The sequence below is a fragment of the Spea bombifrons genome, chromosome 1 (genome assembly GCF_027358695.1).
Source record: "Spea bombifrons isolate aSpeBom1 chromosome 1, aSpeBom1.2.pri, whole genome shotgun sequence".
In the NCBI taxonomy this organism is placed as follows: domain Eukaryota; kingdom Metazoa; phylum Chordata; class Amphibia; order Anura; family Pelobatidae; genus Spea; species Spea bombifrons.
This window is the reverse complement of record NC_071087.1, coordinates 14461122-14477919: the sequence shown is the minus strand read 5'-3', so window position 1 is coordinate 14477919 and position 16798 is coordinate 14461122. Positions and strand designations below refer to the sequence as shown.

At 41.0% G+C, this 16798-nt stretch overlaps 1 protein-coding gene across 2 annotated transcripts in view; it reads right to left on the bottom strand.

Moving 5' to 3' along the window:
• Positions 1-16798, bottom strand: part of STX18 (syntaxin 18) — a 44071-nt gene that overhangs the window by 12258 nt on the left and 15015 nt on the right. The window contains exons 2-5 of one of the 2 annotated variants that reach the window (XM_053458271.1): positions 11375-11442; positions 4167-4282; positions 285-362; positions 123-189 (exon numbers count right to left, since the gene is read on the bottom strand). In XM_053458271.1, coding sequence (XP_053314246.1) covers positions 123-189; positions 285-362; positions 4167-4282; positions 11375-11442 — 329 coding nt within the window. The remainder of the gene's footprint in view (positions 1-122; positions 190-284; positions 363-4166; positions 4283-11374; positions 11443-16798) is intronic. The other variant, XM_053458272.1, reaches the window with a different exon arrangement.

Genomic DNA, 16798 nt, shown 5'->3' with positions numbered 1-16798 from the left:
TTATTAAATCTAAGGTTTCACTTACTTTTGCCACCAGCACTGTTAATGTTTAATGGGTGTCAGCTTTACACATTAAAGATGTTCCCTTTCAAAAACACGCTTGCAGAAAAGTAGGTACTCACAGCCGTTTCTTATCCACCACTCTCTTTACCCTGACGGCTCGCTGCTCCGAGTACAGCTTGCACACTCCTGGCGAGAAACAAACAAAAAAAAAACCAGATAAACTGCATGTACCTTTTAACAGCGTTACGTTTTATTCCCAGCCAAGTACCCCCAAGACTTACGTTTTAAATAATCTTCTATGAAATCCAAAACAGCGTTCCGGTGCTCCTTGACCTGCGAAGGGATCATTTCTTTGCATGCTGGAAGAACAGACAAGAGTTTGCTTAGAAGAAGTCCGCAGAGTGCAGTAATCAGAACACGTTCTGGGCATCTGCGTGGCAGTGGGTAACCCACAACAGTCTTTAGACTGCATATATACTTCCACTGACTAATGCGAGTGCATCTAAGAACTTACTGGTTCCGGAAGAGGCAGGCAGGTGAGTTAAACCTGACAAAATTCTCATTTTATAACTCCAATAACTAAATTACGCCTGCAGGGATACGCATGAAAATCAGGTTAGCGGAGGACATCCGTCACACGAGATCTACCTGTCCCCAAGACTATTTGATAACTAAAAACCACAAACGTTTCATTATTTATATCTTGCAAACATACATAGAAAGAGAGCATTGTTTGTATGTTTGTAAGATATGAATCATGAAAGTTACTAAGCGCCAATGGAAAGAAGAGGGACATCACAACAACATTAACAACAATCACACAGGTGACAATCCTTAATAATTATTCTCACACGAACACAAACCCATACCAAGAGTTATTTATTTTTATGAATGAACAGCAGATAGTGACAAATGCCTTATTAGCAGTGTTATATTTGGGATATAGAATAGTTTGGGTATTGATGTATTCAATGTTGAAATAAATTGATTTTGATGTGAAAATCTTTGATATTGTGGTTTAGTCTATATGACAAACACACTGACTCCTTATCATACCGCTTTATGGTGAACAACAGAATGTCTCGGCCTTAATCATCCAGCTGGACCACCTGGGTAATAAAGGTGTAAAAGCATTACTATCCAATAATCCAGCTCAGTGTGCGGTTTCATTTTAGAATCTATTCAAAATATGGCATGAGGGCCTATAACGGATGCCTCCAGATAAAGTGTACGGGAACGTGTTCTCCACAGAGTTACACAACATTAATATATACAACACTGTATTCGGAATAATATATATACATTCATACCATACACACACATATACCCCATGAGATTTTCCCCTTTAACCCCTTCGTGACAAAGGCTGATTTTACTTTTTGTACCCTTCGTGACAATGGCCGTTTTTACATTTCTGCGCTGCTTGTGTTTAGCTGTAATTTTCTTCTTCTTTCCCCGTTTACTGAACCCACACACATTATATATTGTTTTTTCAGGACAAGAAGGGCTTTCTTTAGATGACATTGTTTTGATTTTATCATATTATTTACTATTAAAAAAAGTATAAAATATGGTGAAACATTTAGAAAAAAATTACTGTTTCTAACTTTTAGTTGAAAAATCTTTTACTCATCTATAAAAGGTAATAAAAAAACCTGCTAAATAGATTCTACTATTTCTCCTGAGTTTAGAAATACCCAATATTTTTATGTTTTTTTGCTTTTTTCTATACATTATGAGGCAATAAGTACAGGTAGCGTTTTGCTATTTCAAAGCCATTTTTTCCAAATCTGGTAATTCTTCCCCTCATGTGCCATTTCGGGTATCTTTGAAGCCGGCCAATGCAATTTACCCCATCAAACCATATATTTTTGAAAACTAGACAGCCCAGGGTATTCCAAATGCTAGTATTTTAACCCTTTCCAAGCACTTATTCTACCATCAGCCTTTGTCAAACTTTGTGGTAGTCATTTTTTTGCATTTGTTTTGTCACACACATTTTACTTCAGGTATGAATTAAAAGGTTCTGGTATATGTCACTATCACACCCCAATATGTGTTCAGCAACATCTGAGTACAGCAATACCTCACATGAATGATTTTGCCTGGCTGTTTGGTGGCAAAAGGGCCACATTTGGGGCATGCGCATTTTTCAATGTTGAACTTTGGCATTTGGGGATCCACTGCCCATGCCCTATTTGGTACATCTTTGAGCCGGGCCATTTCAGTATGCCCAATAAAGCCATATATTTTTGAAAACTAGACACCCCAGGGTATTTTAAATGCTGGTATTTTAACTCTTTGCATGCACACATTTTACCACCAGCATTTTTTCAAAGTTTGCAGTAGTATTTTTGTGTGTGTATTTTTCCCACACACACCTACTTTATGTATGAATTTACAGCTCCTGGTATATGCCGCTGTCACACGACACCCCAATATGTGTTCAGCAACATCTCCTGAGTACAGTGATACCCCACATGCATGGGTTTGTCATTTTTTGGGGGAACTAAAAGGCCACATTTGGTACGTGTGCGTTTTTTCTAATTGGAAATTAGATGTGTGGCCATCCTTCCTCCCCGTGTTAATTGGGACCTCAGATCATACATTTTTTAAAAGTAGACACCCCATGGGCATTTAATATGCCAGTATTTTAACTCTTTCCATGCGAGAATTGTTTTAAGCTAATATGCTAATTTTAGGACTTTCTCACAAAAATATTTTTATATATATATATATTTTATTTGTTTTGCCTTTTTTTTTAAAAAAAAATTTTAACATTTTTTTTTCAACTTGAAGGTTCCGCTGATAGTCACATCAGTGGGAAATTATTTTTACATTTTACTGTTTTTTTACTATTTTTTTTTTTTAATTATTATTAATTTTATTTTTAATTTATTTTTACTAATCACACTGTGATTAGAAAGCTGGGCTCCATTGACTTGCATGGTTGAATGCAGTACCTGTATTCAACCTGCAAGTGGAGCCAGAGCTCTCTGGAGGGTCTGGAGACCATCTAGCGAACTCTTATCTTTATTGTTTTTTTTCCCGGGCCGCCGCCATCTTGCTGATGGCGAAGATCACCGGCAGCTGCGGCTGTGACTGCTCTCCGGAGCGGTCACAGCCCATCCAGAGGTAAGTGTTTGGTGTCGCTGGATGCCTCCTGATCGAGGCATTCCAGCGACACCATTTAAGTTTAGGAGGCGATCGTTGATCGCCTCCTAAACGCTTTTAAAACGGGCGTCCGCCGCCATACAAAGTATGGCGTATGTTGACGCCCCGGGGAGGGGCCAGAGATGGCCCCTTTGTGCCAATCGTGGCGTTGCTGAATGCCTCGAGGTCGAGGCATTACAGCAACGCTGTTTGGGTGCAGAAAGCAAAAGTAGATCACTTTCTGCGCCCGTTTAAAGACGTGCCGGTCCTGGCACGTCAATTGTCGTAAACGACATGTTTTTCCGTGGTGTGCCAGGACCGGCAATTGTCATCAAGGGGTTAAGCACAGCTTAGGTGTTCATATAAATAACATCGTAGCTAAAATATCCGATCTATTCAAAGACATTTCAATATCCCGTAAACCCTAGAAAATGAATATTATAAATGGAAACTACAGCATTGCATGCGAGAGAATAATAGGACATTTATCAGTTTGACAGGAAAACCAAATTATTCCCAGTATAACCCAACAGAATGCAGACAATATAACGCTAAGCACACGTTCCATATCATTTCCAGCCCTGCTACTGTACTCTGTACAAGACAACTACGGCCTCCATTTACACCACGGGAGGAAGGACTTTTTTTCGAGCAAGAAAGTGAACTATGAATTCCTCGTTATATCTGCTTCAGGGAATCGGACAAAATCACAAACAAAAATCATCCAAACCCCATTCAACGGGTACGAGGACTGCTGGAGAAATTGTCTTCCAAAATATTTAAGGTCATATTCAGCATGAGCTTTATTTTGCAATTTATAAACAGGACCTTTTGAAGATTTGAAGACTTTTTGGGGGGATTTGAAGCATATAATGTGTTTAATACACCTCCACGTGGGCTGTATAGTTTGTTCATATGAAACGCTTGCCACGTGTCCACCAGGAGCATTTATGATGTCCCAGTAGACTCCACCAAGAGAAGAAGCATTCCTAAAGATTATTCGCATTTACCTTCTGTTCTGAGTTGTTGAATTGCATCAGCGCAAGTTCTCATGAATATCTGTGCATCTTGGTCGATTTGATCCCGCTCTGCATCCGTCATGCGAGAATGCTCCGATGCTACAGGACTGAAAAATTACACTTATTAGTAACTAAAAATGGGATACACATAGTTATGTTCTGTAAACTAGCAAACACAACATGTAATGTAGAAGGAAATCTACATTATATTCACCAGAAAAAAGCCACCATATTCATTGACAATGACTTATATAGCTTACATTTTCTATTTTTCTATAAATTGATCTAGATTTTATTTCTAGAATATTTTGGGTACGGATATATTTAATGTTGATGTATCGGTTAGTAAAGTAGAAATGTTCTACATCCTGTTTAGAATCAAATTATCTGCATTATCAGTTTTATTGGAAATCAGAGCCGACAACTACGCTTCTGAACAGCAGGAGCATAAAAGCAGGCAGTGAAGGTGTGAAAAAAATACTGTAAATTAGGAATGTTAAAAAAAAAAAAAAATAAGTTAAACAGCATCATTTCTTCTCGGTACACTGGCACAAAGTCCAGGAGTTTGTAGGCGTATAGTTAGGTGTAGGATTGAATAATTATATTAAACAGGTGCTTATGATCAAATTTATTATGTTGGTTGAAACACAACTATTAACTGAAACAAACAGTTATGTGGAAGGAACAAAACTGGGTAAGGAACAGCAAAACTCACTAACAAGGCGAGCCGAAATGTCGAAAGACTTACAGCATGGCCAGACGGAGCACAGCAACAAGACACAAGGTCTATACTGCATCAGCAACGTCTCTCCCAGGCTGAAGTTTCAAGGTAGATGGGGGTTTCCTGAAGAGAGAAGCAACCGAGGCCGACTAAATCCCCAGAAGAACTAGTTTGTCCTCTAAAATGTTTGGAACGACCAATCTGCCGGGCTCCTTAAAAAACTCTGTGCCAGTGTACCTAGAAGAATTGATGCTGTTTCAGGGTGGTCACGCCAAATGATTTGATTTAGATGAGAAATGCTTTAGACTTGATAAAGGGAGGACTCCCGAAAGCGCGTCTATTATTTTAAATACTGTTAGTCCAATAAAAAAGGTATTACAAGATTCTGCAACATTCTGTTTTTTTGCATTCTTAGATTTTTCTTCGGTTCACTCAATTAGCGTTTTAGTAAATGCTTAAAAGTACATTTTTAACACGTCTAATTTGAAAGCATTCTTACATTACAGCATTTTTCATGTATTTATTCACAGACACTACCACTTACACGGTGTTGCTAATGAGACTGTGGCTATGGCACATGACATGCAACGATATATGTGTCATAACATTATAACCATGGAAATCAACGGAATGATCATGCCGACTGCTCTCCAAGTAGTACTCAGCATCTCGCTTCATTAATACAGCCATATGTTTTGCTGCCCTAAGGTCACACGTACACAAATAATGTGGGAGTGCGGGCTCTTCATCAAGTGGTTTCACAGCATAATGAATGAATGAACGAATGAATGAGATAGCAATGCGCAGCTGTTATTTTGGCCATAAAATCAGTTGGTAATGTAGGGTGATGACACTCTCCAGCACGCTAAAAGGAAGGCATGTGTATACCATCTACACTGCTGGAGGCAGTATGTGTGATGGAGACAACAGACATGTAATTAGATGCGCACCAAAATAACATCTAAGTGCCTAGAACAGCAATCTGACTGCAAATTGTGCTTTTTATTACCAAGACAACCCAAGTACTCACGAACAGGTAAACACTGACAATTATTCAATCTGCTCTCTCCAATTAACCAGATTGAAATGAGACTGACTCGTCAAATGGAATCCAGATTGTCTGCTTTGTGAAGGCTTGAGTTACCCGCTGCAAATTAAGAGGACAAAATGGAAGAACCGCACAAAGCAAAAAGGGAAGTGTTTATGCCCACTGTCACACTTATACATCATAACGACTGCTGGTGCCATACTGGGCTACAATAACGAGAACAGAATGAGAGCGCTACAGAAAAAGAAAAAGAAAAGGCCAACATAATGCAAGTCGAGTTATCCCTAAAAAAAATAACATAGCGCTTCACATTGAGAGGCTTACTGGATTTATTTTTATTAAAATAATAACGTGAATATTTTGGGAAGGGATTTGACGAAAAAAAGGTAACTAAGCGTTTAACCTTTTATGTCCTATTAGTTACCATTATGGTTTTTAGGCCATTTCAAAAAAAGCCAACCATAATCAACGCAAAAAAATATCATATACCGGTATGTTGTTTTAAAATGCAAAGATGGCATGTGTTGTGGGGGTTCAGTAGAGTGCCCAAAGTGCTGCTACAATTAAACCATTTTTTTCGTAGACATCTCAAAAACCTGCCTCAGTTGGGCTTATTCACTAAACGGAGACTTTGCAGGGGGACTTGGTTCAAATCTCTCATTCCCTACACTCACTATGAAGGGCTAACACCAGCAAGTCTCTTCAACAAGGGCTGAGCTGGCCCTGTATAATGTATAACTCAATGGGTAAGTAGGGTTTGAAGCCGGATTGGTTTAACCATTCACTATACGGGGTCAGCCAAGCTCTTACTGCAGCAGAAGCTCACTGGTTGGACCTTCATGATGAATTGCGAAGTCAAAGAGTTGGAACCATAACTTTAAGTTAACAGACTCCATTAACACAAGATATAGGAAGTCTTTAGTGACAAATTCACTTAAAAAAATACATAAATGCAAAATACCTTCTCAGATCGGATCTAATGATGCTTAGCCCTTTGTGGCAATAAAGTGCAGAAACACGTCGAGGGGGTTCACACGGATTTCTGCTTTAGAGCATCTTGAATGCAAGACGTCGTTACAGATTAATGATGTGCGCCTGAATGAATATGATTTCGAATAGAACACGCACCCAGGATGGATCGGATTTGCTGCTGCTAATTTAACCGTGACACCTCTCCCGGAGTCGAACGCTTCATCAGAACACGTCAGAGCGGAAATCAAATTGGGGGGGGGGTGCAGAGAATTTGCTATAAGGAGTCATGTTTGCGTCATCTCAATACAAGAAGGAAGCAAAAGGGAAATAAATCCAGCAGACCCTTGTGAAGGCTTTATCTGTAGATTCACACGGAGCGGCACATTTAAGCTATAATAGGATTCAGCACCAAGGGGCGAAACGCGTCGAGTAATTTCACTTGTTTTTCAGGTGCGGCCCCCCTGTGGGAATATTGGGACCCAGGCATGCTCCACAGCCAGGACCGAATTACTCGCGGTTTCATTTTTTTTCTGTCTCAATACAACAAAAAAAAACACGATGGAAGAGATTTCACAGCCTCATAAAAGTGCTGTACAGAAGAGTATATCTCTCTTGTTACGCAGCGCGATACAGACAAAAAGCTTGATAAGCAACTGAAAAAATAAATAGGCTGCGATACAGAACATTTATCCAAAATGCCATTTACCGGCTGATAAGAGATGCACAATTTCCATTTTCATTCTTTACTGAAGCCGGTATAGCAGCGAGCTGGTAAATGAGAGCAGTGTGTTGTCTCGTCATGATTCAGTGGAACAGGATGGAAACCCAACGGTGGAACACAACCAGGAGATGATCTGTATTATTCAGCTGGCACGCCGGGAAGCCCTCTCCTGTGCAGTACTCAAGTTACTTCCATGCGCATCAAGTAGATGCATGTGACGGTGTTATAGTTTGCCTTCTCAGGGGAAACAAAGCTCCTTATGGCAATGATTCTCAACGTTCTGCATTTTGAGAGCCAGGGCCATTGTTTTCTTGGTCTGCAAGCTCAATTCCCATCATTCTACTCTAAAGGGAAGTTAAAAGGTGTGAAACAGCCTGAAAGCTCACCGGTCGTCCTAAAAGTTACAATCATTGTAAAAATACTTAATTCAATGTAGAGACAAAGTTCTAAAAACACTACATAATACGACAAAGAAAAGGTGATGCCAAGCAACTGGTTTTAGAATCAATTTATATTGTTGAACCACAGCGCCCTCTACTGCACACAAATAGATATAGCAAATGACTTCTATAATCTTTTATGTAGACCAAAAATAATAATAAAAATATATATATATAAAAATATAACAAATCCGACTAGGCTGCAAATCACGCACTATTATTGTATTTATTTAGAGACCACAATTTAATAATTTGGTCAGAACTCCATTAGCTACCAGTCTTTGAGAAAAGTCAGCAAGCTGCTGATTGGGAAAGGATAAGTGTTTCTACAAGAAAGGAAATTACAGCGTAGGCAGCTTCAAGTAGCCATGTGAAGCCTCAATGTGCCTGTATGCTGTTTATACCACTCTACTGGGAAATATCACAATTTGCACAACATGTTTCCGGAGGGCCATCATTCATAAAAACCCAACAGATTACACTTATTTACAAAACAAGGGGAGCTGGATTGTGCATTATTGCACGTTGCAGATCCTCCACAGAATGCCGTTGTACTCTCCATCCTCTCTTATAACAAGATACCGCTTAGTTGGAGATGAATATGTAAGGCGAGGAAGGCGAGACAGAGACACACGATGCACACAGTAGTATATTTCAAAGAGGGAGGAATTGGTTACACCACAGCGTCGACCCTCACCAAGATAATAAGTTGTGGTTATTAATACCATCGTGAGATGTATGGGGACTAACGCCAGCAGCTATGCTGGGAAACAATGCAGTGTCTAATTGAAACGGCTAAATCTAAAATGCCTCTTTAACAGAAGACCCCACAGGATCTCCATAAAGATATATAGCACCCAACGTCTATCCTCTGGATACATTTTTACACTAAGAGGTACTCTGATAGAGATCCCCGACGAAAGCGCGCTACTACTATCCGCGTAAGATCGAGGAGTGAGATCAGTCCCTATTTCACAGGGAGACATATGCTGGTATTAACAGCTAATACCAATTATGAATTACTAGTTAGTATTAAATAAAAGTTAAATGTAAGCATGCGTGAGGTATAGCTATCTGGGCACATAAAACAAGGACCAATTAAGTTTGAGGTCTTATGGATAAAATGGACCCATAAGACGAGCTCTTTATCCATCAAACTGCAAGGAGCTCTTTAACGAGACTAGTAAAAGGCTGGAGTAACACCGTGGCATGGGGGGGGTATGTGTGTAAAAGATGTAACGGAAGGAGGGCACTGCATTTCAGTAAGACATGCGGGGAGTGCTGACAATGTATCTACACACTGCCGATGTGTTCTGCGGTTTAACATGTGAAAGCTGTGCCCACAGCGCACCCTGCTGGTATATCCGCATCAATGCATCTACATTGAGTTATTACAGAAGCAATAGGACATTGCCTTAGGAAGGAAAAGGATGATAAAGTCCAGGACTCTGAAAACGCCTCTTCAGGCTGCCAATGCTCCAATACGGCAGGCTGCATGAAAGAAATAAACGCTTGCATTTCATAGGTACCCTCACAATCACTCCAGCGCAGCACATGTACAGTATTATGCTATATGGAATTACCGGGTGCCAATAAGTAGTCAAGAAAATGCTTCAGGATTATTGACTTCATTCTCAGAACCACAAGCTTTCCTGCACTAGCACCCTGGCTACAGAGGTCTGGGCCATGCAAGCTGTACCAATGCTTGTGGGGGGGGGGGGCTGGGTTTCATTAGCCTTAAAGTAAAATTACACCTTAAAGTGACAGTCCCAATAAAGGAGAATGAATATTTAAGTATATTAAATATGCATTATTTAAAATAATGGAAAAAATAATAATTGCAGCTGCCCCCCTCCTCTGTGGCCCAACCATTCTTGGCACTGATGGGATATAATGAAGGGAATATCTTTTGTAGCCCCGTAGTACCCCTTTATGTCACTGACTGGAGTCTGTATATATTTCTGTTTTGATTTATATTGCCCATTGCTGCTGGTTGTATAGCATGCTCTATTGCACTACCGGTCATCAGAGACCCCAGAGGTTTCGGATAGACCCTCTGGGGTCCATACTATATTCAGAAGTCAATGCCAGCATTTACACCGCAGGAAGAGAATGCCTGAATGGTTATTCTGGCAGATTTCAGGAGTTACACTTTAGAGATAGGACTCTCGGCCGTCATTGGCACGATCACCTATATGTACCAATGGAGGGAATGTTCCTACAAGGGCAAATAGTTGGACTGTGCCATTACATCCGAAGGGTCATTTAGGTCTCTTCAATTCACAATGTCCTGTACTAAGGGCATTAAGAGGTTAACTTCCTCTTCTCTGAATCGGAATGATTTTTATCCCCGTTATGATCTCTAACCCGTATGGCCAAGTTACTGATCGTTGTCGAGAAGGGAGAGAATTACAGGACAGAAAATCAGACAATGCTGGCCTTGCCACTGGCTGCCACTTATCTCAGCTTCCACAGGGCGAGGTTTTAAGCTAAATATCACCAGCAGAAATTTTACAAAAACACAGGGTGCAGTACAAGGTGCAGATCGCTTTGACTAATAAAACGAAGTTATAAAAAGGTTGTGCCTGTAACAGTTCCTTCATCCCCGAAGCCTTTTGTGAAGTTGTCGCTGCCCATTCCGTTCTCGCCGTCTTCATCAGGACGGAGCGGGAGAGAATCTAAGGACTGAATAACTAATTCCATGTTTCCCCCGGAATTCTCACTTCAACTCAGTATATCGCGTCAACTAATACACGGAATTCAACCGAGAATCCCGGAGTGTCAGCGGAAAATCTCTCGCGCCCATGCAATACAGGCTGAGAAAGCAGAAGGAGCGAGGATGGATGAAACGTTCACGGTGAATCTTACACTAGTACAGAAACGCATGCAGAAGCGTGGTTTATCAGTTATGCATAGAGTTTCGGAGCGGGGCGGAAACATTTTGGTTTGTGCCTTCCTTTGTAATATAATAGGACTGTCTACATTGGAAAGGAGAAGAGTTACACGGCAGAAAATTAAATGACCATCTTATCAGTTTAAAAGATACCTGGGAGAGACAGATGATGGTCAGTAAAAAGAGATGGGAGGATGCGGGCGTTGGAGGAATACAGGTTTGGCCACCGTGTTCTGATAAAGCGATGGGGATGACGAGCTGCGATGTACTTTGACAGAGAGGTTGCGAGGTGCAGACGTGTCTCCTATTTCCGTATGATGAAACTTTGTGGCTTGCATTCACCGAGGATTCGCGATGGAAATAAAAGGGGTCCCTGTGTACTTCAGTGGGGACATTACACTTACCTACACGCATTTATATAATCCTTCCTGTGTTCCAAGAGGAAATCCTTCAGCTTCCCAATGTTGGTTATCTGGGCAAAGAAAGAAGAAATACAAACTACCGTTAGCGCCAAACTAAACCAAGCGACAATCTGCGTAAGCGGTGTTCTGGGCGGCTCAAGGCAAGATTTTTATTTTAAGAAACGCAAAAAAAAAAGCAAATGTGTGTCTTGACAAGTAATCGCATCTCTCTGAACGCCTAAAACTATTTGGCCACAAGATGGCGCCACACGCGTTCTAAAATATTTTACTTCTCAAGAAGTTATGCATGAACGCATGTTTCGGTATTTGCACCGTGCTTTAATGTGCATTCTCGGACATTACACTGTCCCTTTAATCACAAAACTCTGCAGCGCTGTACCCTGTACCATGATCTGCAATGACTATCAGTGAATGACCCCCGGAAGAAACGATTATATTTGCTAAAGTGGATTTATTGTAGTTACAACTCCTTTATGAACGCCCAACCTCAGCGACAGAAGAGCTCGGTTGACCCTGTAAAACGGATAGTGAAACCAGTCATTGTCCTGAAGTCGCCGTGCTGATTAAACTATGCAGTACGCAGGGCCAGCTCTCCTGTTCTTGGGTGGGAAACCTGCCCTGTTGTACTTTCTCAATGCATAATGTAGACAGCGAGTCAAACTTCAGAGATTAATCCGGGTAGCCGAGCTTGTGCTTTTCTTACCACGATCGCGCTGTGGCTTAGTTTCAATTTATACAAAGAATAATGAGTCTGCGGGCTAACGAATGGTTAATGGGCTAAGAGTCGGCTTATACCGGCTCAGGGTAATTCTCTTTACTCTGTATGCGTTATAACGACTCTTCAACGGGAAATCAGAAGAGATAAAAAAAATTATGTGAAAAAAGAAAAAAAAAAAAAGAAAAATGTATATAATATACCATATATTTAATACAAACCTTACTTAGAAGAATGGCTGTATCGGCACTGATAGGGTTACTGGTGTTCTAACTACAGTTAACTCTTAGCTAGAGCTTTTTTTTCCTCCCCTGTGTTTGAGCGTTAATGGAAACGTAGCCGCTGTGTAAGTGGCGACGATTTAAAGTAGAAAAAACACTAGCCGAGGAAGTGATAATTACGCCGTGTTTTCTTGGTCAATTAGACTGTACTTTCCCCGTTCGTTCACAAAAGGAAAATCTACTGTATCACAGCGACAACTGTCTCATTTCCAAATGATTTGTCTCCCGGGGCGTACGCACCAACAAGCTCGGATTTCCCAGACAGGACTCGGCTTTTTAAACCTGGGCTACACGGAGCAATTGATCTGGTAACTTAAAACCCACGAGGTTGAGCAACATTTAAACAATGGGATAAGGGAGGCCATGTGTACAGAGAGCTGCAGTTTAGGCTTCGGAGACAGTCAGCCTGGCTAGCTGTAATCTCGTCATCAAAACTGTTACCTTGTTCGGTTTCTGGTTTGTGTCACTGAAATACCAAGAAAGGGGGGAAAAAAAACAAGAGCAGGGTCTAAGATAACACAAATTGCGGCTCATCACAAGGGTCTCCTAATGTAATTGGCTTGGGGGGGGGTTAAGGGACAGGGGCTTGAATGTGAGTAGGAATTTGGTGGGTTTAGTACGGTCTGGATGGCCTTGAAAAGGAAAATAGATGGAAAACAGAAATTCTAGCAAAAAAAGTTTTTTTTTTTTCTTCACCACCCAATAAAGTCAGCCATACAGAAAAAATACTGTGGGTATAAATTAAATGCCAGCATTAGACGGGCGCTTTAACATCATCCGATACACACTCATGCACATCACTCCCAGCCGCACACTCAGACTCACGCGATTCTTTGCTTAACCACTTCCTTAATAACCCCCCCCCCAAAGATGTTACAACAAAATGTCACGGTTTGCCAAATGAACCACAATTTGTATTTGTAAGCAGGGTTTAGTGCGGTTTGTAGCCTCGGATAAATCCCGCTTGTCTCCGTTTTTTAAAACTTCAAATGAAAAACGCAGTCCCGATATTTCTTCGTGAGAACAACCGATCTCATCGAGCAGCAATTATTTGGCTGCGACAGACAGTTGGCTCGTTATACACGGAATACCCGTTATCTTTAATGGGACCTTCGGCCATCAACAGCGATCCTATCAGAGCAAAATCAGAGTTGGGCTTTTTGTAGATTCCATTCAGGGGAGAGAAGAAAACATCAGCCCGTCTCCTTAGATAGTCCTTCACAGCCAGGGTTGAAAGCTCTGATGTTATCTTCCATGGGAAGGCTGGTATCTGTGCTGTATTAAGCGGAATATCTCCCAAGAATCAGTCGGCTTTCTTTAGAAGAAGGCATTATTTGTTTGTATTATATAATATATATTGCCCCCAAACAGCTTGTCTGTGCCATCTTTAGCCCCCAAACAGCATGCCTGTTCCATCTCTCATAGCAGCCCCATAACGTTTAACCTACAGTTCTGGCCCTCTAGATGAACTGGAATAGCACATACTAGCTTGTGGTTCAAGAGCCCGCTGACACCATGGAAACATATACATTAATTAATATGCGTCACGAAGGCCGACTTGTATTAAAGCGCTGGTTTCTATTAATCCGGTCATCTCCTTCTCACCGGATCAAAAATGAAGACCCTTTGACAGAAGAAAAACGAGCAACTCAAAGCCCGGCCTACAGACACAACTAATCCGTAGCCCGAGAGTTCTGGCCGTGTTTCGGTCTCGACGAGCAGAGACATTTTAGATTTAGTTCTTTGAGACATCGTCATTTTGAATATTTTGTTAAAACGAGCCACAGGCCTGTTTTGGGCCGCATTGTACATTTTTTTTTTAAACTATGTTTTACAAAGGAGGAACGGGCTGCAGGTTATGGCTAGCGGCCGGAAACCTTATTGAATATAACACTCAATGTGTCGCAGGACCATGACCTCTGTGACCTCCAATAGAAGTCTATACATCCTATTAACAATGATGGGGCTGGTCAGACGAGAACAATGGATATGCAACACAGATTTAAACATATACATTTAAACCATGATTTCCAGTAAAAGGGACTATATATACATATACATATATATATATATATATATATATATATATATATAATTATACACACATATATCGCCAGTCAGTTCAACAAATGCTGCAGGTGGGGAGGCCCTGTAACATGCGCACAAACTGCTCCACTTCAAGCAGCCAATCAGTGGCAAGAGTGAGCAGACAGAGCCGAAGCTTCTACTACAGGTGATTTAATACGCATTGTTTTATAAATGCAACCAGTTTGTTAATCGGATGAATAGATTATTTCCATCAATCAGAGCAGATTCAAAACTAGGAGTTAAAATCCACACAATTCCACATGAATCATGAACGGCGTTCCCATCACACCCCACTACTTTCACACTCAAAAGTCTCCTTATACGGCAAAAATACTTTCTACATTTACCAAAATCAGGTATTATATACATTGTACTGTTCCTTTTAGAAAATACAATAAAAAAACAAAAAAAAACACATATAGGAGTATCAAAGGTTAAAATAAAATTTTGGTCTTAGAAATGAAAAAATAAGAAAAAACCAAACTGTTACTTTTCCGGCATCCCATTTGGGCAAACATTGGCCTAATTTTTAAGATGTAAGGCACAGCTGGACGACATCTCGACAATTACAATGTCAACGCCGCGCACCTAACACGGAGCGGCCCTGTAACGACGGCGGGATTGTCAGACGATCGCGTAAAAGACATGATATTCAAAGAAAAAAGGGCAGGAAACTGGGTCATTTTCTTTTCAATGTCTTAAAAGTTAAAAGAAAAAAAAAAGGCCCAACGTCAACAATATATACACGTCAGCTTACATGAATAGCTGCACAAATAAAAATGAAAGGGGCAGTTTAATGTACCGGACACCCCGCGCTGCAGAAGAATGCATGTTACTCCGAGTACTATAATATGTAATATGTATTCTTAAATAAAAAAACTGAAGCAGCCAATCTGTGGCAGGAAAGTGGAGTCCATGGGAACACTCCACACATGCGCAGAGGGGTCTGGACTGGCTTTTGCCGGGCATCACTCACATGGACAGGTTTTTGGCCGACAGCATCTCCTGCGTGGCGTTTGACTTTGTGTTGCCCCTCTGCCCACCATCGGATAAAGGTGCCACGCACCCATCATATGTATTAACATGGAAACCGGACCATTATCTCTGATGACCCGTAACACGCGATGCATCTGTAACACGGTCCATCACTGCACGGATTCATGAGGGTACTCTGCAGGTTCTGTATAAAAAGTTACGCTGGTGCAAAGCTTAAAAAAAAAAGTGGTCATGTTTCCGTAGCAACTAATAGAACGGTCCAGTTAGTAGGAAAATCCCACAAATAGCTAAGACGACAAGATCCCTTTGCACTATTTTTTCCCACACACAGCTTTAATATGTTTATAAACGTCTGGCAGTAATGAAGTATGCAAAACATAAAAAAAGGTGCAAATATCACTAAATGCACAACGATAATTGTATTTTATCTGCTTGGTGGACCCCTGTCCGTTCTTCTGTCGCTGGGTTTATAAAATCATTTAACCCCTCCCCCCGCCTCATTTAACCCCTCCCCCCCGCCTGCCTCATTTAACCCCTCCCCCCGGCAGCCTCTATGAAACCAAGAGGCAATAGTAAGTAACAGTCAGTCTCAGAGAGCCAACATGTGATTGGCTGTTGCTCCTCCCGTAAATTTTAGTGGCAGTTCAGCTCCCATTGATTAAAATGTGAGCGCTACTGAGCGTGTAAAAGACGTGTACACGCAAACGCCCTGCCTTCAGCAGAGGCCGCCGGGGAAGAACTACATACATGGAAATGTGGAATTTGATGGCAGATAAGACCTTTTTGGGCCATCTAGTCTGCCATATTTCCTTATTAAAGACTCGATTTTGTCTTAGATTCAGGATAGCTGTATGCCTATCCCATGTATGTTTAAATCCTTTCACTGTATTAGCCTCTACCACATCTGATGGGAGGCTGTTCCACTTATCTATCACCCTCTCAGTAGAATAAAAAGTTAAAAGACAGAATTCCAATAACTAGAGAACATCATTTACATGCAAAACGGACTCCAGTGTGCATTTAACATTAAAAGGGATGCAGTGCTTCTTTACAAGGCTGTATTAAACGTATTAAATCATTGTGTCACGTGTGTTTTAGGATTAGTAGGGCGTAGAGACAAATTCATTCATCAAGGTCATCCAGCGTAAGTTTAAATTGAAGTTAAGGAGCAGAGGAGGGGTCCAGCCGCGTAGAATATTCAATACATAGACAGAAATATTCGGACACCAGATGTAAAGGTTATGGAGTCCTGTATACGGGGGGGGGGAATGCATCATTTTATATTAATTGGGAGATTCATCGGCCTTGACAACAACACACGACGCA